The following is a 26,666-nucleotide window of genomic DNA, read 5'->3' on the forward strand; positions in this document are numbered from 1 at the left end:
CGAGAGCTCACTGGGCTCACACTGGTTGAAACAATCCTCAACTAACCTGTGCCCCTGCACACGGACTCTGTACCGGTACCCCCTGTATATAGCCTGGCTACTGTTATTTTACTGCTGCTCTTTGATTATGTAATTTTTAACTTATTTTCTTAACTGCATTGTTGGTTAAGGGCTTGTAAGTAAGCATTTCACTGTAAGGTCTACACCTGTTGTATTCAGTGCATGTGACAAATTGATTTGATTTGCTGTTATCACATTACGTTGAATCAACATTGAATAGTCATTGAGTTGATGTCTTTGCCTTCTGAGAGAGAGAGGATATCTCCCTCCGTTTAGCCACATGCTCACACGCTTTTGTTAACAATCAGTGTCCCCATGGAAACACGGAGTTAAAGAGCTCACCACAGTCTACATCAAACACCCCGAGAGGCAGCGGGCTGAACACACATACGCATGTGCACACACGCACACACATCCAATAAGTATCCACACATAGGCACACACGTATCCACATACACAGAGGTGTCAGTCGATGCGATGGAACAGACATATCCACTCCAAACACATCCAACAGCAGTTAGACCAACAACCCATTCACACACAGGATCAAACCAAGGCTGAAACACAAGCTGTTCAGAGGACTGTAAACACTCACACATATTTCCACACTGTAGCTGATGCAGCCTTGTGTAGTGTCTGAATGAGTGCTGTATTTTTTTTCTTCGTAAACTGTAATTGTCCACTCAATCTGCTGTGTACAACACTGAAGAAGAGAGGTTGTTCAAGCAAGCCTGTACGTGTGTGTTTAAGGCTACAATATGGAGTATTTCTCATCATCTGTGTGTTAAATGTTTTCCATAACTCTAAAGTGTGCGTTCTCTCTGTCTGACCTGCAGCACTGACTCCAGACAGCCTGACCCTGCCGTCGCTGAACCCTGAGGCCAGTCCCAGTCCAGTGAGCCCTGAGCCTGCCACGCCCGGAGCACAGTCCCCCTCCTATCTCCAGTACCGCAGCAAAGCACCACACCGACACTTCTCTATGGTGGTGAGACAGGGAGGGAGAGTTAGGGAGAAGGAGAAATAGGAAAGTTTAGAAATGATAAAGTTCACATTGACATGCCAATTAGTATAGTCTAACTCACAACAGCAAAGTGGTTTCAATCCAAGAGGAACTGCTATACTGAGAGGGACACTAAAGCAAATATAGCCTCCTGTACAAATGTAGATAAAACTTTACTTGAAGGGGGTATACATAAGACAATCATAACACCTTTACAAAACCAGTTATTACACCTTTATGATATCATAAGAGCTACTGACTGGGTTCCTCTCCTCCCTCTCAAAACTGAGTGGCCATAACTTCCTCTCAGCCTCAGAGCAGCAGCAGCTGCTACACAGCCCACAGGGAATTACAAGCCATCGTCTGAATGTTCTTTCTTTTCCACATAACCCACCGGGCCAGACATCTTTAGTTCAGATATTCAGCCATCTTACTTTTCAACAAAAATAACTGCAAAGAGCGACAGTCACAAACACGTGTTTGTGCATGCACACACACACACCCTGGGGAAATTCACATACACACAAACACCTTATTTCAGACAGTTCCAGAAGTGTGGTGCAGGGGGGAAGTGTGAGATAGATAGTCACTCACAGGAGAAACTGTGTCATAGTGGAAGAACAGATTAACAGAACAGAGGATTGATTCGTCTGGTCCTACATTAAGACAGGTCTGCATTCAGAACCACAGACAGAATAGAAACACAAACAGAAGATTACTTTCTCAAAATAATGATCGTCTAATCATCCCTAGCTTTAAGTAGACACAATCACTCCTTACCTCTACACTGTAAAAACCCATCACAACATTAACCTAAAACTAACCCTACAAATAGCACTGTTGGCCATTTGGAAAGTCAGTCAATCAATTAGCATTACATAATAATACTGTTTGCAATACTCTTCGGATACTATGAGATCAGAAAGGTTCAGAGTTCAGAAGCAAAGTTGAAAAATATATTGCACATGGAAATTGAGAAAGGGTGGGCTACGGAGATAGGCGGGGTGGGCTACGGAGATAGGCGGGTTGGGCTACGGAGATAGGCGGGGTGGGCTACGGAGATAGGCGGGTTGGGCTACGGAGATAGGCGGGGTGGGCTACGGAGATAGGCGGGGTGGGCTACGGAGATAGGCGGGTTGGGCTACGGAGATAGGCGGGGTGGGCTACGGAGATAGGCGGGGTGGGCTACGGAGATAGGCGGGGTGGGCTACGGAGATAGGCGGGGTGGGCTACGGAGATAGGCGGGGTGGGCTACGGAGAAAGGCGGGGGGGGCTACGGAGATAGGCGGGGTGGGCTACGGAGATAGGCGGGGTGGGCTACGGAGATAGGCGGGGTGGGCTACGGAGATAGGCAGATTATGGATTAACAGCGGGGTGAGATTAACAGCACATGCTCTGTAGTAGTTAGGACCGAAAATACCATATACCATTTAATGTGTAAATCAAAATATATTTTGTGTCATGTAATACTGTGTATAGAAGTACCATGTATGTGAAAGTTGTGAGTAATTTGTATGCAACAAAATGGCAGTTTTTTTTTGTAAAACAAAGTCCTCCGAAGAGGGTGGGGTGGTGGATGGAGCAATAAATAATAATAATAACAATAATAATAAACCTGTTCTGGTGCAATGTGTCATTGATCATGAGAGAATATTGCCCATTTATGATGTGTGTATTTGCACAAATAATGATTGATTGTGTGAGTGTTGCATATCGATGACTGATTGATTCTCTGCAGGATGTGAGTAAGCGTATGTCTCTGCCCATGGACATCCGCCTGCCTCCAGAGATCCTCAAAAAGCTGCAGATGCAGAGAGAAATGGAGAATGAGAACTCTCCTCCCTGCAAACCCCTCAGCCGTATGTCCCGACGGGCTTCACTGGTTAGTACCGCTATACCCTAATACAGTTGTTCCCAACCTTTTTCGGTTACTGTACCACCAAGTGAATTTTGCTCTCAGACACATGTCGTGACAGTCATCACTGTTCAGTACCCTGTACCCCCTTACACCCATACTACAGTACCCTAATACACACATACCCTAATACCCTAAATCAAACCCCTCAGCCGCATGTCCCTGCAGGCTTTACTGGTCAGTAGACTACCCCATGTACCCAATACCATGATCCCTAAACCATATGGTCATAACCTTACATACAGTGCCATGAAAAAGTATTTGCCCCTTTCTAAATTTCTCAGATTTTGCTTCTTTTTTTTTATACTGAATGTTATCAGATCTTCAACCCAAACCTAATATTAGATTAAATGAACCTGAGTGAACAAATAACACAACAATGACATACTTATTTCATTTAATTGATAAACAAAGTTATGCAACACCCAATTCCCCAGTGTGAAAAAGTAATTGCCCCCTTACACTCAATAACTGGTTGTGCCACCTTTAGCTGCAATGACTCCAACCAGATACTTCCTGTAGTTGTTGATCAGTGTCTCACGACGCTGTGGAGGGATTTTGGCCCACTCTTCCATGCAGGACTGCTTTAACTAGTGACATTTGTGGGTTTTCAAATCATGAACTGCTCATTTCAAGTCCTCCCACAACATATCAATTGGGATTAGGCCTGGATTTTGACTAGGCCATTCCAAAACTTAAAATGTGTTGCTTTTTAGCCATTTTCATGTAGACTTGATTGTGTCTTTTGGATCGTCTTAGTCCTGAGGCAGCAAAGCATCCCCAAACCATCATACGACCACCATGCTTGACTGTTGGTATGAGGTTCTTACTGTGGAATGCAGTGTTTGGTTTTCACCAGGCATAATGGGACCCATGTCAACCAAAAAGTTATACTTTTGAATCATCTGTCCATAAAACATCGTCTTGAAAACATTGTCAGAGTCTTGATGATCATCCAGGTGCTTTTTGGCAAACTTGAGTCAACTTTTTGGACTACATGGGTCCCATTATGCCTGGCGAGAACCAAACACTGAATTCTACAGTAAGACCCTCATACCAACATTCAAGCATGGTGGTGGTAGTGTGATAGTTTGGGGATGCTTTGCTGCCTCAGGACCTGGACGACTTTCCTTAATAGAAGGAACCATGAATTCTGCTCTGTATCAGCGAATTCTACAGGAGAATGTCAGGCCATCGGTCAAAGTCCAGACCTAATCCCAATTGAGATGTTGTGGCAGGACTTGAAATGAGCAGTTCATGCTTAAACTCAAATGTTGCTGATCTACAGCAGTTCTGCATGCAAGAGTGGGCAAACATTCCTCCACAGCGATGTGAGAGACTGATCAACAACTACAGGAAGCATTTGGTTGCAGTCAGAGCTATTGAGCGTAAGGGGGCAATTATTTTCTCACAAAGGGGGAATTGGATGTTGCATAACTTTATGCTAACTTGTGTATTTTTCCATACAGTCTGACATTGGCTTTGGAAAGCTGGAGACGTACGTGAAACTGGGAAAACTGGGAGAGGTAAGAAAGTCGCTATGGTTACGCGCTTTCAGCTGCAGTTTAAGGCACACATCCAGCTGATTTAATAGGTGCAGGATACAGAGAAATTAGAATCGTTGAAACTAAAAGGTGTGTGGGTATTCCCAGTGTGGTTGTTCAGTGTGTGGATTTTCACCTTCTATTTAACCCCTGAGATGAGGGGAATTTGTGTATTTCATAAATGAAAGTAAAATAAAGCTTTCTATAAATGTTAGAATTATGAAATTATGTGTTGAAAAGCAGAAAGACTACATTCCAAACCTATTTCTAAGTTGCTAGGTCAAAACATGTGGTAATTAGCATTGGGGTGGGATTGTCACATGGAACATGGGGTTGGTTGTCCCTATCAACTCCAATAGAACCATATATTAATTGGGGACATTGCCACTGCCAGTATACAATAAATCCCAAGTTCTTTTGTGCTGTTGCTATAAAGACCTCCCTTACCAGTAAACACGAACACCTTTGGCCGACATATCAAAATGTCTTGGGAATATGTAGTGTGGAGAGCGTTTACACATTGGAAAGACGTCGCCGAGACATCAGAAAAGAATGTTGATGCCTGGCCGACATATAAACAATGTAGAATTTAGAATGTAGATATTCTAAATACATCTGAGACGTCTTGCCAATTAGCAAACGATGTCTAAACTGCATCTTCCCGATTCATCATGTATACATCCGTTGGGCAGAGGAATCTGTGCCATCGGTTAATTGCCTCACACATTTTTCTCTGACACACCCACACAAACTTACTCAAAATGTCATATGTTGTTCTCAAGGTATAAAATGTAGAATTTTGTTTGAAATATTGTTTGATCAAAGAAAGGCTTGGCTATAGTGCTTCATTTCCTGTTCCAAAAGGAATAAGCTACTAGCAAACACTGTGACAACCAACTACATACTGGTTGTCACATGTGGACAGAGTGTGTTTGATTGCTTATAACTCCATGTTGGAATAAGATGAGGACAAAAATGGTCCCCATTTCAACCCAAGGACTTTCTTTCTATAATGTTGAAAAGCGTCTTGTAAGATATACTGGTGCTGAGAACTACACGGGAGTAAAACGTGTAACAACCAACCCCGGTCTCCCCTACTGCATACCTAGTTCTACATCGCAATATTAGATTGATTTATAGAACTGGTGTATGTACTCTCACACAGTGGCTACTTATCTGTTGTCTCAGACTGTACTCATGAACGCTGAGTTACTGTTAGTGCAGAGGAGCAGTCAGACTAAATAGGCTACATCTGTCCTAGTCATGCTCAGTCATTAGGGTCAACAACTGGGCTGCATCTCATTACAGAAAGTTGTCCCCTTCCATCTGTCCTCATTCACTCCCTTTCACAATAGCTGGATAGGTGTAAGCAATCCCTGTATTTAGTTTCCTTCATATTGCTTACACCTATGCAGTCCTGCCAGATCTGTGAAGGGGTGAACATGGAAGACAGCAGGGTGGGAGCAGTGTTCTGGAATGGCATGCAGTCTATGTCACCTCAAACCAGAGTGGGGGGGGGGGGGGTAGTTTACTGTAAACACATGTCCTAACAGAACTAGTGTCTGGTCAACCATGACTGCTCATCTACATAACAAGGTGGTCATGTTTAAAATACATTACATCCTGCCATGGGACAAAAAAGAGGCAGCAATGACAAAGCTACCTGGTAGCCAAACAAAACTTCTTTATAAGTTAGGGATAAGGTTATGGGGTATGGTTAGTATTGGGGTAAGGTTATGGGGTAGGGTTCGTGTTAGGGGTAAGGTTATGGGGTAGGGTTCGTGTTAGGGATAAGGTTATTGGGTAGGGTTCGTGTTAGGGATAAGGTTATTGGGTAGGGTTCGTGTTAGGGATAAGGTTATTGGGTAGGGTTCGTGTTAGGGATAAGGTTATTGGGTAGGGTTCGTGTTAGGGATAAGGTTATTGGGTAGGGTTCGTGTTAGGGATAAGGTTATTGGGTAGGGTTCGTGTTAGGGGTAAGGTTATTGGGTAGGGTTCGTGTTAGGGATAAGGTTAGTGTTAGGGATAGGGATAGCTTCTACCCCCAAGCCATAAGACTGCTGAACAGCTAGTCAAATGGCTACCCAGACACATTGCCTGCCCCCCACACCACTGCCACTCTCTGTTGTCATCTATGCATAGTCACTTTAATTAACTCTACCTACATGTACATACTACCTCAACTAACCAGTGCCGCCGCACATTGACTCTGTACCGGTACCCCCCCTGTATATATTGTTATTTTTTACTGCTCCTCTTTAATTACTTGTTACTTTTATCTCTTATTCTTATCCGTATTTTTTTTTACTTCACTGTCGGTTAGGGGCTCGTAAGTAAGCATTTCACTGTAAGGTCTACACCTGTTGTATTCGGCGCATGTGACTAATACAATTTGATTTGATAAGGTTAGAGTTAGATATAAGGCTAAGGGGTAGGGATAAGGTTATAAGGTAGGGTTAGGGTTAAGGTTATGGGGTAGGGTTAGGGATAAGGTTATAGGTTAGGGTTAGGCTCAGTAGTCAGGGTTAGACATTTGGCATGGCCATAAAGTGACAACCATTATATATGTAAAAAAATGACTGTGATTAACTAATTATTCCCGTTTCCTATTTCCCGTTTCAATTACTTCCTGTTCCTGTGTAGGGCACATACGCCACGGTTTTTAAGGGGCGGAGCAAACTGACGGAAAACCTGGTGGCGCTGAAAGAGATTAGGTTAGAGCACGAGGAGGGAGCGCCCTGTACAGCTATCAGGGAAGGTAAAAACACACAGCACCCTATACAACCATAGTTTTGGAAATGCCAGGCCTAGAGCTACAGCGCTAGGTCTGGGAATTACGTTGGATTTGGAGGACGCTCTTCACACAGACAACTCTCCCAACAAATCACGAGTGGGTATGCGGTGCTTAAAAATAAACCCCTCGGAAACATGACAGAGGCGGACACACAATACGGACGAAGATAGCTAGGTTAGTTTTAGCCACAGCCAGTCAGTGGTTGTAAGCTTGTAACACTAACGTCATAGCGCAAGCAAACGACTCGCTTGCAGAATACACTCATTGAAAATATCCTCGGCGAGCTCCATCTAGGCTGATTTTCTGGCTTCCAACTCCACCCTTTCCTCTCTTCCAAACTGACGGCGGTCTAAGTACAGACGTGTATGCTGGAACATTGGTACATTGTGGGAGGCATCCCGTCCGTCTAGAGAGACTAATACAACCATCAAACCTCTCCTAACCTCTTCTCACAAAACACATACTGTACCAACAGGGTTTTTGCCTCAGATTTACTACAGTAGCTTTTCAGAAGAACTCAGGAGAAGAAACACTACCACCCAGTGGCGCTAAAATGTCATTAGCATGTCCTCACACCTCCATGCAGCCAGAGCAGCATCCAACCATTTTCTCTGTGCGTCTCTGCAGTGTCTCTACTGAAGAACCTAAAACATGCCAACATTGTCACGCTGCATGACATCATACACACAGAACGCTCCCTCACTCTAGTCTTTGAGTACCTGGTGAGTAGTACACACATCTTTCAAATACTTCATGATCAGTATAATAACCAGTGTTATATCGGCTTGTTTTACTTACAAGTTAAAGTTCTGAAAATGTGTGCCTGTGTGTCTCTCAGGACAGTGATCTGAAACAGTACCTGGACAACTGTGGAAACCTCATGTGCATGAACAATGTCAAGGTTAGTCCAGCCTACTGAACACTGTTAATCATCATCAGACAGAGACATTATGGCTTCTCTCTCTCTGCCCCCTCTCCTTCTCTCTCTCTCTCTGTAGATCTTTATGTTCCAGTTGTTACGTGGTCTGTCCTACTGCCATAAGAGGAAGATCCTTCACAGAGACCTCAAACCTCAGAACCTGCTCATCAACGACAAGGGAGAGCTCAAACTAGCAGACTTCGGTATGACACACACACAGATACACTGACATTGGTAACCTAGTAACAATCTCCCTCTATATTATCTAGGGCTGGGACGATACCATCACGTTACTCTTTAGTATCGTGTAAATGAAACTTCTTTAGGAAAACTGCCCTAATGTTAGAAACAAATATCAGTATGTTGTCATCCAGAGTAATTTATTTATTTTCCAAGCTATAGCACACATTAATTTACCTACAGACGGTTTTTAAAAGAACCAAAGAGTTTGGTCTGCTTCCCGTTTTCATTCACGGCATACAAACAAAATATTGCGAAATTGGTATTGTCCCAGCCATAATATTATCCCTAACCTTTTCAACACGCATCCTGCATGTAGATAGGGAGCATTTTATCTATTGATCTGGTCTTCTATCTGAGATCCAGCTCATGACTGTTTGTTTGATTGGTCAGGTCTGGCCAGGGCCAAGTCTGTGCCAACTAAAACCTACTCCAACGAGGTGGTGACTCTATGGTACCGCCCCCCTGAAGTACTGCTGGGTACCACAGAGTACTCTACACCCATCGACATGTGGTGAGTACATTCCACATGTATACACACGCATATGCAAGCACGCGCGCACCCACCTCCATTGTGACTCACAGAGACAGAGGCATTTCAACAAACCTACTCAGTGTCACATTGATTAAAACCTCTTAAGGATCGGCTTCTTTTTCCCCAATTTGACTAAAATGACATACCCAAATCTAACTGCCTGTAACTCAGGCCCTGAAGCAAGGATATACATTTTATTGGTACCATTTAAAAGGAAACACTTTGCAGTTTGTGGAAATGTGAAAGGAATGTAGGAGAATATAACACATTAGATCTGGTAAAAGATAATACAAAGAGAAAAAAAACATTTTTTTTCTACCATCATCTTTGAAATGCAAGAGAAAGGCCATAATGTATTATTCCAGCCCAGGTGCAATTTAGATTTTGGCCACTATATGGCAGCAGTGTATGTGCAAAGTTTTAGACTGATCCAATGAACCATTGTATTTCTGTTCAAAATGTTGTATCAAGACTGCCCAAATGTGCCTCATTTGTTTATTAATAACTTTTCATGTTCAAAACTGTGCAGTCTCAAACAATAGCATGGTATTCTTTCACTGTAATAGCTACTGTAAATTGGACAGTGCAGTTAGATTAACAAGAATTTAAGTTTACTGCCCATATCAGATATGACTATATCCTGGGAAATGTTCTTGTTACTTACAACCTCATGCTAATTGCATTAGCCTACGTTAGCGCAACCCTCCAGCAGGGGACCCACCGATCCTAAAGAAGTTTTAACCTTCATTAACACTACCAGAGTGAAAACCTAAATGAGGGAGAACATGTTTTGATTAGATATGTTTACCACACTATGAATCATCACAGCAACATAGCTAAGCTGTTCCTTTACTTAACTCACATGTAAGCCACCACTCCTGATGTGAGCAATCACCATGGTGATAATTTCTGCATCACATTCATTAACCTTGAATCTCCAAAGGCTATTATCCAGCAACACAACAATACAGAACCTTTCATAAACTCATTTGCAAAACATTCCTTTCATCAGTGGATGGGTCTCCATCGGCGCAGACACCCTCAGTGATAAACAAAGGAAAGCAGTGTACTCTATGACACCCTGCCTCTTACACAGGCCTGCTCGTGATCCCTACACACAGTCTTTGATGTGTGTCTGTGTCTCTGTTCTACCGACGAACCTCTTGCTGTGTGTGTGTGTGTGTGTGTGTGTGTGTGTGTGTGTGTGTGTGTGTGTGTGTGTGTGTATGTGTGGGCATGCAGGGGTGGGGCAGATTAGTGTGTGTGGACATTTTTAACAATACTTATGGGGACCAGAAGTCCCCACAAGAATAGTAAACAAACCAAAAAAATTGACCAATGGGACATTTTGCAAGTCCCTACAAGGAAAAAGGCTATTTCTAAAGGGGTTTAGGTTTAGAATTAGTGTTAGGGGTTAAAGGTTATATTTAGGAGTTAGGTTGAGGGTTAAGGTTAGGGAAAATAGGGTTTTGAACGGGAGTCAATTGTGTGTCCCCACAAGGTTAGCAAAACAAGACTGTGTGTGTGCATGCTGCATTTCCATGGAGACACTACCAGAGGCAGAGGGGACCGTTCACACGGTCCCAGAACCCACGGGACTGAGTGTCTTCAATTTATCAAGCAAGATATTGAGCTCTGCACATGTCTCCTTGCTTTATGAAGGGTTATCCTTTGTGCCTACAACTCAGTGCAACGATTTTGATGTTAAGGTAGACATGTTCAAGTTTTTTTAAGAAACATCCGTTAAGGGAATACTTTAGCTCCCCTAAACGTGATGTTTCTACTGAACAAGTAGGTTGCTCACCTGCAAGTACTCCGACTCCTTTTAGAAGAAGTTATTTTGTACCTCCATCCAATCGCAATCACTCTATTGAGACATATTGCAGACTCGTTGAAAAAGATGTTGTTCATCTCCTTAAGAACAAACAGGAGTACATATCTTTCCATAATTTACCTAAGGATGAAAAACAAGATTTGCTTGATATACAATCCAATACGTCAGTCCTTACCCCCCTGCTGATAAGGGTGGGCTGGTTGTACTCATGGATAGGACTGTTTATGTATATGAGTGTCAGACAACTGCTTGACAACACCTTTTACAAGAAACTCAGAAGTGACCCTACTGCCCAATTTCAGAACACGATCTTTACTGTCCTAGATGGGTATTTAAGTTCTGGTCAGATAACCAAAAAAGAACACAACTTTTTGGCTATTCAACACTTCAAATTGCTACTTTTTATACTTTGCCGAAATTACACAAGAATGTTACAAAACCTCCAGGGCGCCCTATTGTAGCGGGCATTGATGCAGTAACGGCCCCTCTATCTACTTTTGTTGACTTTTTTATTAGACCACTCGCAGAACAGCTCCCCTCCTTTGTAAAGGACACCAGCAGTATGATCTCTATTAATGAATCTCTTGATCCTCTCCCTGAGAATACCTTGTTAGTTACTTTTGATGTTGAGTCATTATACATTAATATTCCACACGAGGGCGGTATTGAAGCTATGGAACATTTTCTTCTGCAACGTGACACCTTCCAGTGCATGCTTTATAAAATTGGCTGAAATAGTACTCACACATAACTATTTCATGTTTCTAAATTATTTCTTTATTCAGACGAAGGGTACTGCTATGGGATCCCCCATGGCTCCTAACTATGCTAATTTGTATGTGGGTTACATGGAGAAACAGAATTTTTAATCCTCTCAAAAATATTTTTCTTTCCTAACATCATTATTTGGCAACGGTATATTGATGATATTTTTGTTCTATGGAGGGGTGATGCAAAACAGCTCAAGGCATTCCATGCTTTTCTTAACTCTTGTTCTGAGCACCTGAGATTTACTATGCAATCTGACACACGTCAAAACAGTTTCCTTGATCTTCTGATCTTGTGTGAGGATAATGTTCTATACACTGATCTTTACAGGAAATCTTGATCGTAACAGTTTGTTGAGGGCTGATAGTTGTCACCCGCTTCCCTTGAAAAACAGTTTGCTCTACAGCCAATTCTGTCGAATCAAAATAAATTTGCAAAAAACAAATATGGCTGAGACAAAGAAAATTCAAGGAGAGGGGTACAAAAATGGTCAGATTAATACTGACATTGAGAAAATTCAAAACAAACTGAGACATGATCTTTTTCAAGGACAGTCTCGCAAAAAGAAGCATTCTAACTACCCGCTATTCAAAGTGTTCGACAATTTGTTTAAACGAGAGGCTGCCTGGATCTTTAATTTAAAGACCCTCGCTCCCGTCGGACTCAACGTAGACATTGATCTGAAGACATTGTTGTGATTTGCTATTGTAAATGTTTGTAGTCCCATGTGGCCGAATTGTATCTTTGATCGTTTGCTATTCATTCATGTTTTTGGTATGTTATTTTTATATCTGAAGATTAACCAATGATATCAGGCCACACCCAGCCATGATTACAGACACCCGTGTGTCCTTTGACACTATATATAAACTAGTCACCCTGCAGTGTTTGTCATTATACCCTGATGAAGACAGCTCGTCTGTTGAAACTTTGGTTATTAGGTTATTACATTATTGCATCTGAGCTCCTAGAGCACAGGTGTCAAACTCATTCCACGGGGGGCCGAGTGTCTGCGGGTTTTCGCTCCTCCCTTATACTTGACTGATGAATTAACATCACTAATTAGTTAGGAACTCCCCACACCTGGTTGTCTAGGGCTTTATTGAAAGGAAAAAACAAAAACCTGCAGACACTAGGCCCTCCGTGGAATGAGTTTGACACCCCTGTCCTAGAGTGTGCGGCTCTCCTTTAATTTTTCAAGACACTACCACCATTACCACCTCCCTTCAGGCATTAGTCTCCAAAGATCAATTTGGCTGTGTTTGAGAGCAGGAAATCCCTGATGCATCATGGGTAAATGGTGACTGACTGATCTACAAATAATACTGAGTATTTATTTATGACGCAAGGTGATTTGTAGATCAGTCAGTCTTGACTCAACTTTAAAGTCGGCTGCAATGTCGAACGTGCCCCTTCACTTTCCATTTAAATCAAGTGTGTCTGTGCTTTCTGTGTGTTAAAGGGGCGTGGGATGTATTCTATTTGAGATGGCGACGGGTCGTCCCATGTTCCCCGGCTCCACAGTGAAGGAGGAGCTGCACTTGGTCTTCAGACTCATTGGTAATTATTCTTTAATTTACACCACAGGGAGCCATCTTGCTGGGGTAAGTAGTGAGGATTCAAATACATACAGACATAGAATATGAAGAATGACCCTCTCCCATCTCCCTCAGGTACACCAACCGAGGACAGCTGGCCAGGTATCTCCAATAATGATGAGTTCAGATCCTACATGTTCTCCCAGTACAGACCTCAACCACTCATCAACCACGTGCCCAGGTTACACAACCACAATAAGACCACTTACCAACCACTTGCTCATGTAACACAAATCACAACTAAACAAGTACTGTGTTTCTTCTCCAGGCTGGATAGTGAGGGGATTGACATGCTTACTGCTCTACTCCTGGTAAGAAACCACCCCTACACCAACCTGTAACCACTAGTCTTGTATACCAAACCGCTCTTCTGGTTTATCTCTGTTTTATTTCAGTATGACACTAGGACCAGAGTCTCGGCTGAAGCATCTCTAAGACACCCCTACTTCCTCAGCTTGGGAGAGAACATCCACAGCCTCGCAGACAGTAAGACACACACACAGATGTATTTGACTTCAGTCATGTGCTGAGGATGATGTATTAAGTGGCAATTTGTTTTGTGCATTATGTGCAGAAAACACCATTGACCAATATTCCTCACCCCCCACCTTAGCCTCCTCAGTGTTTTCCCTCAGAGAGATTCAACTGCAGAAAGACCCAGGCCACCGGAGCTCAGTGTTCCAGCCTCCAGGTACATTCTCAACACAGTGCAACACATATTACTTCCATAAACCATCACAACAATACGAAACGACTACTGGAAATAAACCATGTTCAGTCATGTCATACCCGTGTTCTCTTTACCAAACCCAGGTCGGGGAAAGAACAGAAGACAGAGCATATTCTAAAGGATGACCAGTCAGAGGGGTGCAGACAGGGAGAGTCTATTCTAAGAAAGCCTCAAGGAGGAATTGGATTTGAAGACAAACACACCCCAATCCCCCATACAAACACAAACATAAACATCGAGGTCATATCCAGAGCCCTATACTACGAATGTAGTTTGAGGAGTTAGCGATGTCACCTCTGAGTTCAACTTGGGATAACTGGTACCATGAAAGTGGCTCACCTTTTAGCCAGGTACATTTTTATGTCAACTAACCCTTCAGATCTAACCTGCTCTGGGCCAGTCTAACTAAAATACATTTAAGTGTCTGAGCCACGAGTTAAGGACCAATGAAATCAGATTCCCTCTCTCTCATAAAGATTACTTCATTTGAGGAAGACAACTGATGAAATATTATATTAGTCAAATGTTTTTGCGTGTAAAAAATCCTAATGTTAAAATACCTATCACATTTTATTAATGACAAATGCATTTGAAACATCACACAGTCAAATTTTTGTATGACTTTATAAAAGTATTTTATTGGAGTGGGGAGAAAATGTGCTCATGCATTGATAACCACACCAAAGAAATCAAAACGTCACTTCTGAACGTCGATTTCAAATAATATCCTGCTGAATTTAGATTTTGGCACAAATGAAAATGTGGTACTGACTTGCCCATGAATTGATGTTTCAACATTGTCTCAATGAAGAGTTCGGGGTTCGACTAGTCACATGCATGCACAGTTACAACCCTGCTAGGGTTAGCGGCAGGCGGACGAGCAATATCCACCGCTGTAGTACAGTTGAAGCCCGAGCTGGAATTGGAAGCTAACTGAAGCTGTCTAGCTTCAGAAAACACTGAGTAGATAGATCTAGCTTGCGTCGTAGGATACCCCTCTGGTCAACCTCAAAGGTCTTTCCTGGTTAAATAAAGGTTAAAGTTAAATGAACAAACACATATCTGATCCCCTCACGCACAACATAGAATGGATACAGACAGGGTTTCTGAGAATGAGCTTGTACTGCACCTCAAAAGGTTTGGAGCTTAGGTCCCTCACTCCATACAGATCCTATTAAATTACTAAAGGAGCTATGTCACAAACCTCCAAAGTTGCAGAATGGGATGATAATGGCAGCTATTTTGGTCAGAGAGAAATCCAAAACAGTCTAATTGGAATGAATGGCAGTAGAGGCATAACCTTGATTTTACTTATGCAAGAAAAGTAAGACATAGTATATCAGAAATTGTGTAAAACATTGTCATATAATTATACCTTTTATAGGGATTTGTCTTGACCAATTCTCTATAAATAGCCTATAGAATGAATATATATTATATAAACAAACCATAAATGTCTAAATGATTGATTCCTTCAAAAGCTATGAGTGTTATATGATACAAAATCAGTACTTGTTAAATTTGCAACTTGTCAGGGTATGGCTGTTGATTGACAGCATTGTTTGTATGGAATGTTGGCAGTTAATTTGACAAAATATTGGAATCATTCCACTTAAAATGGTTGGCTAGTTTGATAAACATACTGTGCAGATAATCTTCAAATTCATTGTTTTACACTATCTTATCACAGAACTGGCTTATCAACTCCCTTGTCAAAATGGCTGATCTTTTATACCGTCATAAGAAGGTTAATGTCCATTCTCTGATGCGCAGTCGGGCATCAGCCATAAAATGAATGTTCAAAATAATAGTGACGAAACGTGCAACCCATGAATATTAGCATTCTACGGTCATGTTAGTAATACACTGGATTCCCACTGCTAATTCTGGGGACTGACCAGGAACTCTCTCCCATTCTCCTACTCAGTACCCTCCCCTCAGCCCCATGCAGACATCCAAGCCAACCAATCACTCTGCATGTTTCACTGACCTCTTCTCTTTTCGTCATTTCCACTTCTCCCTTTCCATTCCTCCTTTCCTTCTGTTCATGCCTATCGTGAATCTGCTAAAAGCTCTGCCCAGCACTTTCACATCTGATGAAGTAAAGGAGACAAGGAAAAGAAGCCACTTTAGACTAACGAGATGCAGTTCTCTTTACCCCACACTGGAGAAGAAGCCAATACTCTTCTGGAGCTACCTTTCCATGTGTCCTTTGCTTTCTCACCCCCAAACTGAAAGAATTGAAGAGGTAAAAGCAATATGGTGGACACCGTCAGTGGTCATGAAGGAAAGAAGGCGAGAGTGAATCCATGTAAAATCATTGGGATCCACTGGGAGAGATGGCGATATGTGTGTTACACTTTAAAACTTCCCCTCTCTATTTTAGCAACCCATGAGGCAGAAGTATTATTGTATGTGTTTTGCTGTGGTAAATTAATATATTTTAAGTACTGTAATGAAAATAAATATGTATTTTAACAGATGTTTTCATGTTCTTTCTCAGTGAATTTTATGCCAGATGAAACAAGAGGACTCTATTAAATGACTGTAGATGATGTCTAAATGTTTTATAAAAGACACAAGTATATTTAGATTTTGTATGAAATGTGATATTCAATATTTTGTGTGATTTGTTTACTGCGCTATCATTGAAACCAGAAACTGAATGTATTGTGACTGCCAAGAAGCCAAAAGTGATCAAATAACAAATAAATGAATACATTATATCACTCTGTAGAACATTGACTAGCTCTCATTCAATACTAATACAGTATACAATACAGTCTGAGTGTCTTCCATTATGATTGAAAAGAAACAGAAAGAGAACATTTTAAGTGTTCAATAGGCCTTGCCACAATTCCCAATCTGTCTTTAATACCACTTTGGCTATCTAATCATCCTTATTTTGTCACTCATGATCCTTTGTATGATATTGACTAATCTACCTATTGAGATCATGAGGACCAACAGGTGGCGCTAGATTCACAACAGAGACCAAATAGACAGGTCTACAGATATATTTAATAGAGATCCAGAAAATGTAGTCATCCATACAAATGCATTACACGGAAAATAACGTGTAATCATGACACTTCACATCGCCGTGGAAGATGCCCTAGTCTCCTACACTGCGGCACAGTTAACTGATGGACATCCGTTTCCAGGGGAGGGCACTGCTAGTTCGACAAGTCTATCAGCGTGACGTGACTGGAAGGCAAATAAAAGTTTATCAACTCTCTCAACCATATATGCTAGCCATATGCAGGCATCCCAACTTTGCCAGTCCACTTCAAAAAACGTCAAGGGTTGTGTTGTCGGCGCGCGTAAAGACCCCTTAAAACCTTCCTCCCAATGAAGCCATAACCTGCTCCAGCGTTCATCACGCAACCCACTAGCAACAACGAGATGTTAGTAGATAATCGTGTCTGGGCTCTGTTCAAGGGTCACTGGCAGCACACACTGACTTACTGGAGCGTTTTCTTCAGTTTCGGGCTGTGTATCGCGTTCCTGGGGCCGACCATCCTGGACCTGAGGTGTCAGACTCAGTCCACTCTGCAGGAGATCACCTGGGTCTTCTTCGCCCAACAGCTCTTCCTCATGCTGGGGAGCGCCCTTGGAGGACTCTTCAAGAAGACGTGAGTGAAAGCTGTCTGGTTTTGACTAGATGGTATACAGTTAATGTCAGAATTTACTTCTCGTAGCAGGTATGGATAATTTACATAGGTTCGGGGGAATTAGGTTAAGGTTAGGCTAGCCCAGGGTTTCCCAAACTCGGTCCTTCGTTTCATAATGAACATTTTTGGAAGTATTGACCTTGGGCAAATCGATGTAGTCGGAGCTGAATTCCACAAAGCCTGGTCTCTGCTCAACTTCTTTGGAGTTCATCAGAAACCTTGTTCACTATGGAGTTGAGTTGTCAGCTAGGTTTATGCAGGTACAGACTGGGACCAGAAACTGCCCAGCATCTATTACACACCGGCCCTTTTATGTTGAGGCCCCCATTATTAGCCAAATAATAATTTATGCAGGCTAAAGATGGCCCATTGGATCTGACATTTACCGCCAGAACTGCTCTATGACAAAGATGGTCTACTAGCCTCAAACTCAGCTCTGGACCTCGAAGCCAGTTCCACTGCTTTCCCCCCCATTGTTCCTCTCTAATCATTAACTGATTTAGACTTGGGACACCAGGTGGGTGCAATTAATTATCAGGTAGAACAGAAAACCAGCAGGCTCTGGACCTCGTAGGGTAAGAGTTGAATACCCCTGGTCCTATAATATTGATAAGACAGTGACCACTCTAACAATGGAAATGAGTCCTCAAAGATGGGAGGAGGCGAGATCAGGTGGGGCCATTCTAGCCAATGAGGGCAGATATGCTTGTAACAGGCCATAGAGATAGATAGAGGGCTGATCTTTGTATCTGTGCCATTATAGCTTCTGTGACAGCATGGGCAGCGCTATAACAGACCCTTTGTGTCGAAGTAATTTAGCCATTTATTGTAGTCATTGCGCTCTGTAGAGTTGCTATTTTCTTGAGTTTTCACGTGTCAATTAACTTGTGATATTACTAGAATGCTCATTATACAATGATACAAAATTTAAACAACATGTAAAGTGTTGTTTTCATGAACAGAAATAAAGGACCCCAAAAATGTCCATATGCACAAAAAGCTGATTTCTCTCATTTTGTGGACAGATTTATTTACATTCCTGTTAGTGAGCACCTTGCTAGATCGTCTGATACCAGCCACCCAAACAGCTGATGAAACTGTGTCTTTGCACAACTGAAGAATGTCTGCACAAATGGTCAGAAGCCGTCGCGGAAGCTCATCTGCATGCTCGCCATCCTCACCAGGGTCTTAACCTGATTGCAGTTCGACGTCGCAATCTACTTCAGTGGGCAAATGCTCACTTTCGATGGCCACTGGCTTGCTGGAAAAGTGTGCTCTTCACGGATGAATCCCGGTTTCAACTGTACCGGCCAGATGGCAGACAGCATGTATGGCATTGTGTGGACGAGTGGTTTGCTGATGTCAACCTTGTGAACAGAGTGCCCCATGCTGGCGGTGGGATTATGGTATGGGCAGGAAGGCATAAGCTATGGACAAGGAACACAATAGCATTTTACTGATGGCAATTTGAATGCACAGAGATACCGTGATGAGATCCTGAGGCCCATTGTCATTCCATTAATCCGCCATCACCTCATGTTTCAACATGATAATGCACGGCCCCATGTCGAAAGGATCTGTACACAATTCCTGGAAGCTGAAAATGTCCCAGTTCTTCGATGTTAGTTATTTCAATCAAATGAAAGCATACATGTTTGTTTTTTTAACCAGGAATAATGAGTAGAAAGCCAAGGTCACAGACTGTTTCCGAACTCATTCATTCAGGCTCTCTACAAAGAACTTGTTACAGGCCACGGTCAGCGCAGCAACCAAGATGACAAACTCCTGAAAGTCCACTTCGCCGTCTTTGTTTTCATCCAGATCACTCATGATCTTCTCTACTACCATAGGATCCTTACTTGCTACCAAGAAGTCACTCACCAGACATTGAGCATGTTTAGGATGCTCTGGATCGACATGTAGTGTATTAATAGTCTGATTTAATCCACAAATATGATAGTCCGTTTAAAAAAGGTTAAAGCAGCGGTTCCCAAACTAGGGGTCGCGACCCCATGTGGCGTTGCCTGATATAAATCCAGAAAAAAATACAAAGACGATATTATATATTTTGTTGTATCTCAATCATTGTACTGTGGTTAACCTTAACGTTAAAGTCAACCAGAGAGCACCCTTAGATCATGGGTAAATGCAGCACTTGACCATTACACTTGAATAATTCGCACAGTGAATGGCTAGGCTCGCTACGCTATGAAACCACACACTATTGCACTTATATAATTACCGGCCGGAGGCCAAAATTGAAATGGTGAAAAAAATGTGTGGGGAGACACAAACTCACATCAATACCTTTGTCAGATAACTGTTAAACAAAGCATTTATGCTATTGCTAGCAATCAAGAGGAAACTCTGAACGACTCAAACTCCCCAGTTTACGCTCTCCAAATGGACGTTCGCTGTGAGGGCCGAGATGCCCATGCCTTGAGCCTGGCTGAGTGTGAATCTCAGTGATGCTCATGAATTGGAAAGTTTCGTATTTTGCTCTCACCACCCCAGAATATAACAAATGATTTCCCTCTGACAACTGGAAATATTGTTGCTATACTAATTACGTTTGTTTGAACCAAATGTGTCTGTCCTTGTGACCTTCACAGATCTCCAGTCCAATAGTTCTGCTCCGATACGTTTCCTGAGCTACTGCCACATGACTGGTGTTTAAATACACATACACCTGCATCAGAGCTGAAGAGATAACAGAGAGGGTGAGAAGAGCGCGAGAGACGTGGGGGAGGGAGAGACCTAGGGGAAAAAATGATTTTTACATTCTGTTTTTAATTGCAGCTTGTTGAACAGAACATTACTACTGAGGCCACTACACAGAGAGTTAGTGGAAAGTTGGCAAGGCGGCAGTGTAGATAAGGCGTCTCCGCTGTACACTAGGTGCCTCAGGGGGTCTGATAAACTGTGATAAACCAGGTAAATAAATAGCTCTTACCTAGGTATTGGGTCAAGGTGACATTCCAGCTACAATACTGCCCATGTAAGCAGAGCTGGAAAAACAGCCCCTCATCTACCCCTCCATGGAGTTGCCTCTAGCCCCGGGCTAAGGCCAGAGAGGGAGCAAAAGAGGGCTGGGTCCCGTCGCTTCCTGGATGGCAGACCAGATGAGACTGGAAGTGGAGAGAGAGGGTCAGTAAGGGTGCTCAATTAAATCAAACAGAGGGAGCTATAAATTGTAGTTAAATGAAAACAGTTCTCTTTCCCAAAAGCCACTATTACCCAAAAGAGTGCTCTAATATCCTCTCTCTCCCTCCCACCGCTTTCCAGGCTCCGCTGCTCCCTCTCAGCTCTCTTCGTCTCCAGTCTTGTCATCTCCGTGGTGTTTGCCATCATCCCACTTTGCCACCATGTGCTGATGCTGGCTGTTGCCATGGCGATATCTGGCACGGCAATGGGGGTGATTGACACCATCGCCAACCTGCAGCTGGTGAAGCTCTACCAGAAAGACTCAGCCATTTTCCTACAGGTCAGGGAGAGGCAGGAGTAAAGGAGGAGAAATTAATGGGGGTCAGGGGTATTTTGATCACAAATTATGCAAAGATGATTCAAAGAACAGGTGGTCATTTTCTCTCCTTCTCCCACCATACCCCCCTCCATTTTCCTTTCTTTCTCTCCCATTCCTCCCTGTCTTCTACCCAGGTCCTGCATTTCTTCATAGGGCTGGGAGCGTTGGTCAGTCCCCTGGTAGCAGACCCATTCCTGTCAGAGGGGAGTTGTGTTCTGGGGGGGAACATGACAGCCAACTCCTCCACTGACCTCCATCACCTCCGCAGTTCCCTGGCAGGTAAGGGGACAACCCCTCTGCACAACGTATCCCACCACTACCACCTCCACACAGAGGGCATCATCACCACCAATGTGTCCTACGCATTCTGGATCATGGCTCTTATCAATGTAAGTGTATGAACACTTTTTAGCAGTTGGATTGTGGTGATGTAGCTGTAGGTTGGTGTTGTAGCTGTAGGTTGATACTGTAGCTGCAGGTTAGCAGTAGCGACTGGTACATTTGAATAGCAAAACAAAAGGGAGATTGTTCTGCAGGGCAGGCTTCCTCAACCACTGAGGGAAATGGCTCTTTTGCATAGACCGTACGAGGGAGTCAGAGAGAGACATGTTTTATTTTTTACAACTGCGTGCGTGTTCTCTCTCTAGCTGCCTGTACCAGTAGCAGTGTATGTCTTGATGTACCGTGAGAGGCTGTTCCCCTGCTCGGACCACAGCCCACGTCTACTGGACAAGGAGAAAAACTCACAGAAGAACCAACAGGACCACAATATCCAGGGTAAGACCACCCCTTACCCAACTCAGGGTAAGTCCCACAATACTCCCTCACACCTCCACAGATCCAGTGTTAAACCCCCCCACACATTCACACAACCCAAGGAAAGACCCCCCCCTCAAATATATACAATGGCTGCCAGGGTAGAATCCCATACAGCCCCAACTAAAACATGGCTAGTGCTGCGCTGGAATAAAAGCCTGCACAACCTGTAGCTCTACAGGTCTAGGGTTGAAGACCCCTAAACTAAACCATCCTGTGCTGTCCATCCAGGTCACGGGGGTTTGTTTGGCTGCTGTAACTATGCTGATGTGAAGGATCGCCCTGCCTCCTATTTCCTCCTCTACATTCTGGGCGGAGCCGTGCTCTTCATCACTGACGGCATAATAGTGAGACTGAACCTTGCCCCCCCCCAACACACACGACTGTTAGTGCTAACTATCACCATCAGCCTTCTAACATATAGATTTGTTCTCTTACACAGGGTTCTTACACAGGATTCATTTACACCTACGCAGTGTCTCCTCCCCTCTCTCTGCCTCACAAGACAGCAGGCTGTCTGACCAGTGTGTTCTGGGCGTCCGTCACCGCGGGCAGACTGGCGTCTATATATCTGTCATACAGATACACACAACAACGACTAATCTCGGTCAGCCTGGTACGGACACACACTCGTGTTTTTGCATACTGTATTAGTAGTGTGTGCGTATTGAAGTGAAACTGCTTTTAAAACAGATGTTATTTGAGAGATGATTAAATATTTGATGTGTTTTTAAAACCGTCCGGTGGATGGCTTTATTGCACACACACAGTATATACACACACACAATGCATCCATGCACACGTGAAGAGCACGAAACGCAATTTGAATTCAAAGTCATACATATCTGCATCAATGTTATTTTGTGTCATGCAAACTGCATAACAAGCATATAGATGCTTAACAAGCGTATAGATTACAGGTGGTAGATATGCTGATGTCCTTACAACATCATTTAGTGAAAAAGGCATGGACATGATATGACTCTCTGGCTCTCTCCCTCTCGCTGTGTTTCAGGCAGGGATGATGGCAGTGCAGTGTCTGCTGTTGATCCTGTACTCCAGCCCTGTGTTCCTCTTCATGGGGACATGTGTGTTAGGCCTCTTCATCAGCAGTGTGTTCCCCTGCATGGTGGCCCTCACAGAAGACATGGTCAACTATAAAGGTATGTGCACACACACACACAGTAAGAATGCTTGTATTTAAATGTTAAAGGGTAAAGTGTCCTCTCCCTATCTTAGGGTGTGCCACTACTGTCCTGGTGACCAGTGCTGGTACAGGAGAGATGGTGCTGCAGCTTCTCACGGGACAGGTAAGGAATTCAGGGGGGGTTACTGCTCTGTGAATAGGCTAGCCTGTGTTGTCTAGGTGTAATGCGTCTTTCTCTCTTCAGTTGATCCACAGTAAAGGCAGTTATAGTTTCATGTTGGTTGGTATGATATCATCCTGCATCGGATTCACAGTATTCCTGGGCCTACTCTACATCCAGCATCTACACAGGAGCTCCCAAGCAGGTACACACTCACACATACACCAACAGGTTGTGAGGAAACCATTTTAGTCAACTAAATCTCAAATCGTATTTATTTCCCTCCACAGCCACTAGTAAGGAAATCGCCATGACAGAGAAGCCTTCAAGTGAGTAATGGAGAGGCCGTGAGGATGAATCAATGGAAAGAGAGGACTGTTTAAAAGTGAAGGAAAACAGAAATGACCCAAATGTTTAAAATGGCTGGAGGAGTCAATCAGTCCCCTGCTCCTTTCGTCCAGCTCTCAACACCCAGACAATCAAGTTAAACCCAAAGACTATCCCATCCTACCCAGTACCCCCCCCCCCCAGATCAAACTGATTGATTCAGCTGGCCTTATATACCAAAATACATCTTCCAATTTATCATTCTAAACAGTATTTGAATGGAGACAGTATTGTATGTTTTTTTTTTGAACTGGGAAATGTTTTATGTACTACCTGTCTGACCATGACTGTAGCATTCATAAACCAGGAGTTGGGGGAGTAGATGTTAACTTGGCTTGTTCATGTGTCTTTTTAAATGCACTCTGACCCATGACACAGTGTAAAGCCATGAACAGGTGGAGACCAAAGCTTCCTCCATTGGCATGCTGTTTATTTAAACTCAACGGCAGCTGGTATCCTGCTGGATCCTTAACTGCTCAATGTCTCATAGAGCTTTCATGTAGACAGTGACCCGTGTGACTACAGTGGAGTGGTCACATGAGGACAGATGGTGTTGCTATGTGAGCAAGGTGTGGTGGTTAGTTACCTAGTAAAACTCACTGGATTAGGAAAACAAGTCTTGTGGGGACATACTTCCAGATCTAGTCTTCAGAGGCTAAGGAACAGACAAACAGGGTGACTAGAGCAAGGTTTTTTTTTTAATAGTCTTCTGTTAAACGTTTCCTATTTCACCTCAAACACAAACGTGCCACTCCAAGACAAGTAGCTTGTAAACATTTGAAAAGCATTGAACAAATAATTTACAGAAGTGAACAAAACAAGAACAGAACGGTAGAAGCAAACAGTTTGTCATTTCAACTGCAAAAGTACTGGTTTTATAATTGAATTGTGATTAAAATAAAAACTATTGTTAATGTAAAATACTTTTTTTTTTTTACAGAAATATGCACTAGGTGTAATGCTGGGTTGAATAGGGTCTAATGAATGAAACCTGAATCAGAATGTTCACACCTACCTTCATCTACAATATGGCTGCCTATTCAGAGGTTGTCTTTATCAAAACTATGGTCATATTATAGAACTCCGACTACTGTATCAAGTTAACAAATCTAACTCTTTAGAAAATACACATTTGTAATAGGGCTTAACTGAAGGGACTCTGCCACTTTAAGAGGCATTAGGATTTTTAATGAAGCAATCAGCATGAAGCAATGATAAAGCGGTGACTCGCCCTTGTTTCAGTAAAAAGCTGAAGGATGGGGCTGGAGAAATGTAAGCACTCAAATTCAGATGGATGCGAGGACTATATCAAAACTATAGTTTTAACCATGTTTTGAGGCTATATAGAGTTGGTTTACATTTACTTTTTTTCCAAACACGAGTAAAACAAGCTTATTCTGGGTTCTGTTGGCCAGGATAGTTGAACTAAGCTCATGAACCATTAAGTTATATTCTTCAAGAATCAATAGGTACATATTCATAAGTCAAATGGATGTAGCAACTGCTGATTGCCCCTTTAAAGACGCACTTCCTTAGAATATAAACATTTTAAATGTAATCTTTAGATTTGCAATATTAAAGTATTTTGTGCATAGTTGTACTGTTGATTTGGAAAAAGAAATGTACAGAATTCATTTACAGCTATAAATTAGGGTTAATAGATTTTTCAAACACAGGAAAAAAAGTCATTTAAAACAAAGGACAAATCCAATACTACAGGTACCCTTTGTTCTAAGTGCCAATGTTGACACACACACAATATTAAAAACAATATTAAAGTCCAATGCATCAGTTTCTCAACATCAAATATTTTATGGGCAACAATTACCTTACTGATTTGTGGAATAAAATTTGTCAAAAAGCAACAAAAATAGCTTCTTATCAAAGAGCAATATCTCAAGCAATCATTTTGCTAGGACTGTCAGGGAGTGGACTGAGTGGGGAGGGGGAAACTGAAAAGGAGTTATTGGCAGAAGTTTGGAATTGTTTCTTATTGGTCTATTAACTAATTTACCGAACAGGCTGAAATACCAAAACAGGCTGAAATTTCAGGCAGTCTTTTCAAACAGCTCTTAAACTGAAAGGGCATTATCATTTTCATAATTTCATTATTATTCCAACCTCTGTATGGTTGGATGGATAAATAAAAACACATGAAAATCAAGTCTGACTGCACTGGGCCTTTAACAATATCAAAATACTTAAGACGGATTTAAGTTTCCCTCTAAGGCTTTGATTTGCAAATAGTCAATGTCATCATCACTTCCCAACACTGAGTAAAGAAAACAAGTAAAGAAATCAAACAAAACATCAGCGTTAAAAACAGACTACAGAACAGCATTGAGCCTAGCATCTGGCCATATTACAATTCAGTCGGGGGGGTAAATGGAATTCAGCTGAAGTACATACACACTTTTGTTATTTGATTGTCTTATTTACTTGTCAGATACAAAGAGGGAAAGGGAGCTTTGATTGTGTACTGAAAATGTCTTAGTTGTGCAAAATCGAGCTTAGCAGAATCACTCTAAACAGGATTCTGGTACATTAAAACCTCATTCATTTTCCTGATTCACAGGACTTGCAAATGTGGGTGACTATATTCCATACTTAAAGCTGGAATCCTTAATTGTGAAACAGCCACGTCCGTTTGCGATATTAGAATAAAGAAGTTACTGCAAACAGTTCCCCCCCCCCCTCGGACATCATTGTACGCACGATAGAAGACTACTATGTACTGCGTTTTTTCTCTCAGCTCGGCCAGAACAATAATAACAGTGGTGGTGTGGCCAGGGGTGCGGATTCCCCCAACTGCGGAATCCATCTTTAAGGCAACTGTCATTAAAATCAAAATAACTATACAAACCTGTTCTAAAACATGAATCATACAAAGAAAATGTGTTAAGTCACATTACATCATAAGAATAAGTAACAAACCATATTTTGACAGGCTTCGTCATCTTTGTGAACGCCCTGTGTGGGTTGTCTCACTGTAGCCTGGGTACCAGACTGGTTATGCCTTCAA

General features: G+C 42.5%; 2 protein-coding genes across 2 annotated transcripts in view; both read left to right on the plus strand.

Moving 5' to 3' along the window:
- Positions 1–14,055, plus strand: part of LOC120020922 (cyclin-dependent kinase 18-like) — a 124,936-nt gene extending 110,881 nt beyond the window's left edge. The window contains exons 5-18 of the mRNA XM_038964562.1: positions 897–1,045; positions 2,784–2,942; positions 4,445–4,501; positions 7,163–7,277; positions 7,941–8,035; positions 8,152–8,214; positions 8,312–8,435; positions 8,866–8,986; positions 13,072–13,169; positions 13,283–13,388; positions 13,476–13,518; positions 13,603–13,693; positions 13,821–13,898; positions 14,021–14,055. Coding sequence (XP_038820490.1) covers positions 897–1,045; positions 2,784–2,942; positions 4,445–4,501; positions 7,163–7,277; positions 7,941–8,035; positions 8,152–8,214; positions 8,312–8,435; positions 8,866–8,986; positions 13,072–13,169; positions 13,283–13,388; positions 13,476–13,518; positions 13,603–13,693; positions 13,821–13,898; positions 14,021–14,055 — 1,334 coding nt within the window. The remainder of the gene's footprint in view (positions 1–896; positions 1,046–2,783; positions 2,943–4,444; positions 4,502–7,162; positions 7,278–7,940; positions 8,036–8,151; positions 8,215–8,311; positions 8,436–8,865; positions 8,987–13,071; positions 13,170–13,282; positions 13,389–13,475; positions 13,519–13,602; positions 13,694–13,820; positions 13,899–14,020) is intronic.
- Positions 14,056–17,182: 3,127 nt separating this feature from the next.
- On the plus strand, positions 17,183–23,594 carry LOC120020928 (major facilitator superfamily domain-containing protein 4A-like). The gene is given in 10 exon segments (XM_038964572.1): positions 17,183–17,572; positions 20,897–21,095; positions 21,269–21,523; positions 21,782–21,911; positions 22,146–22,297; positions 22,393–22,566; positions 22,966–23,113; positions 23,190–23,260; positions 23,342–23,462; positions 23,548–23,594. Coding segments are annotated over 10 exon segments (1,527 nt in total). The 5' UTR covers positions 17,183–17,342.
- The last annotated feature ends 3,072 nt before the right edge of the window (positions 23,595–26,666 follow it).

Source organism: Salvelinus namaycush, chromosome 2 (genome assembly GCF_016432855.1).
Source record: "Salvelinus namaycush isolate Seneca chromosome 2, SaNama_1.0, whole genome shotgun sequence".
Taxonomy (NCBI): Eukaryota; Metazoa; Chordata; class Actinopteri; order Salmoniformes; family Salmonidae; genus Salvelinus; species Salvelinus namaycush.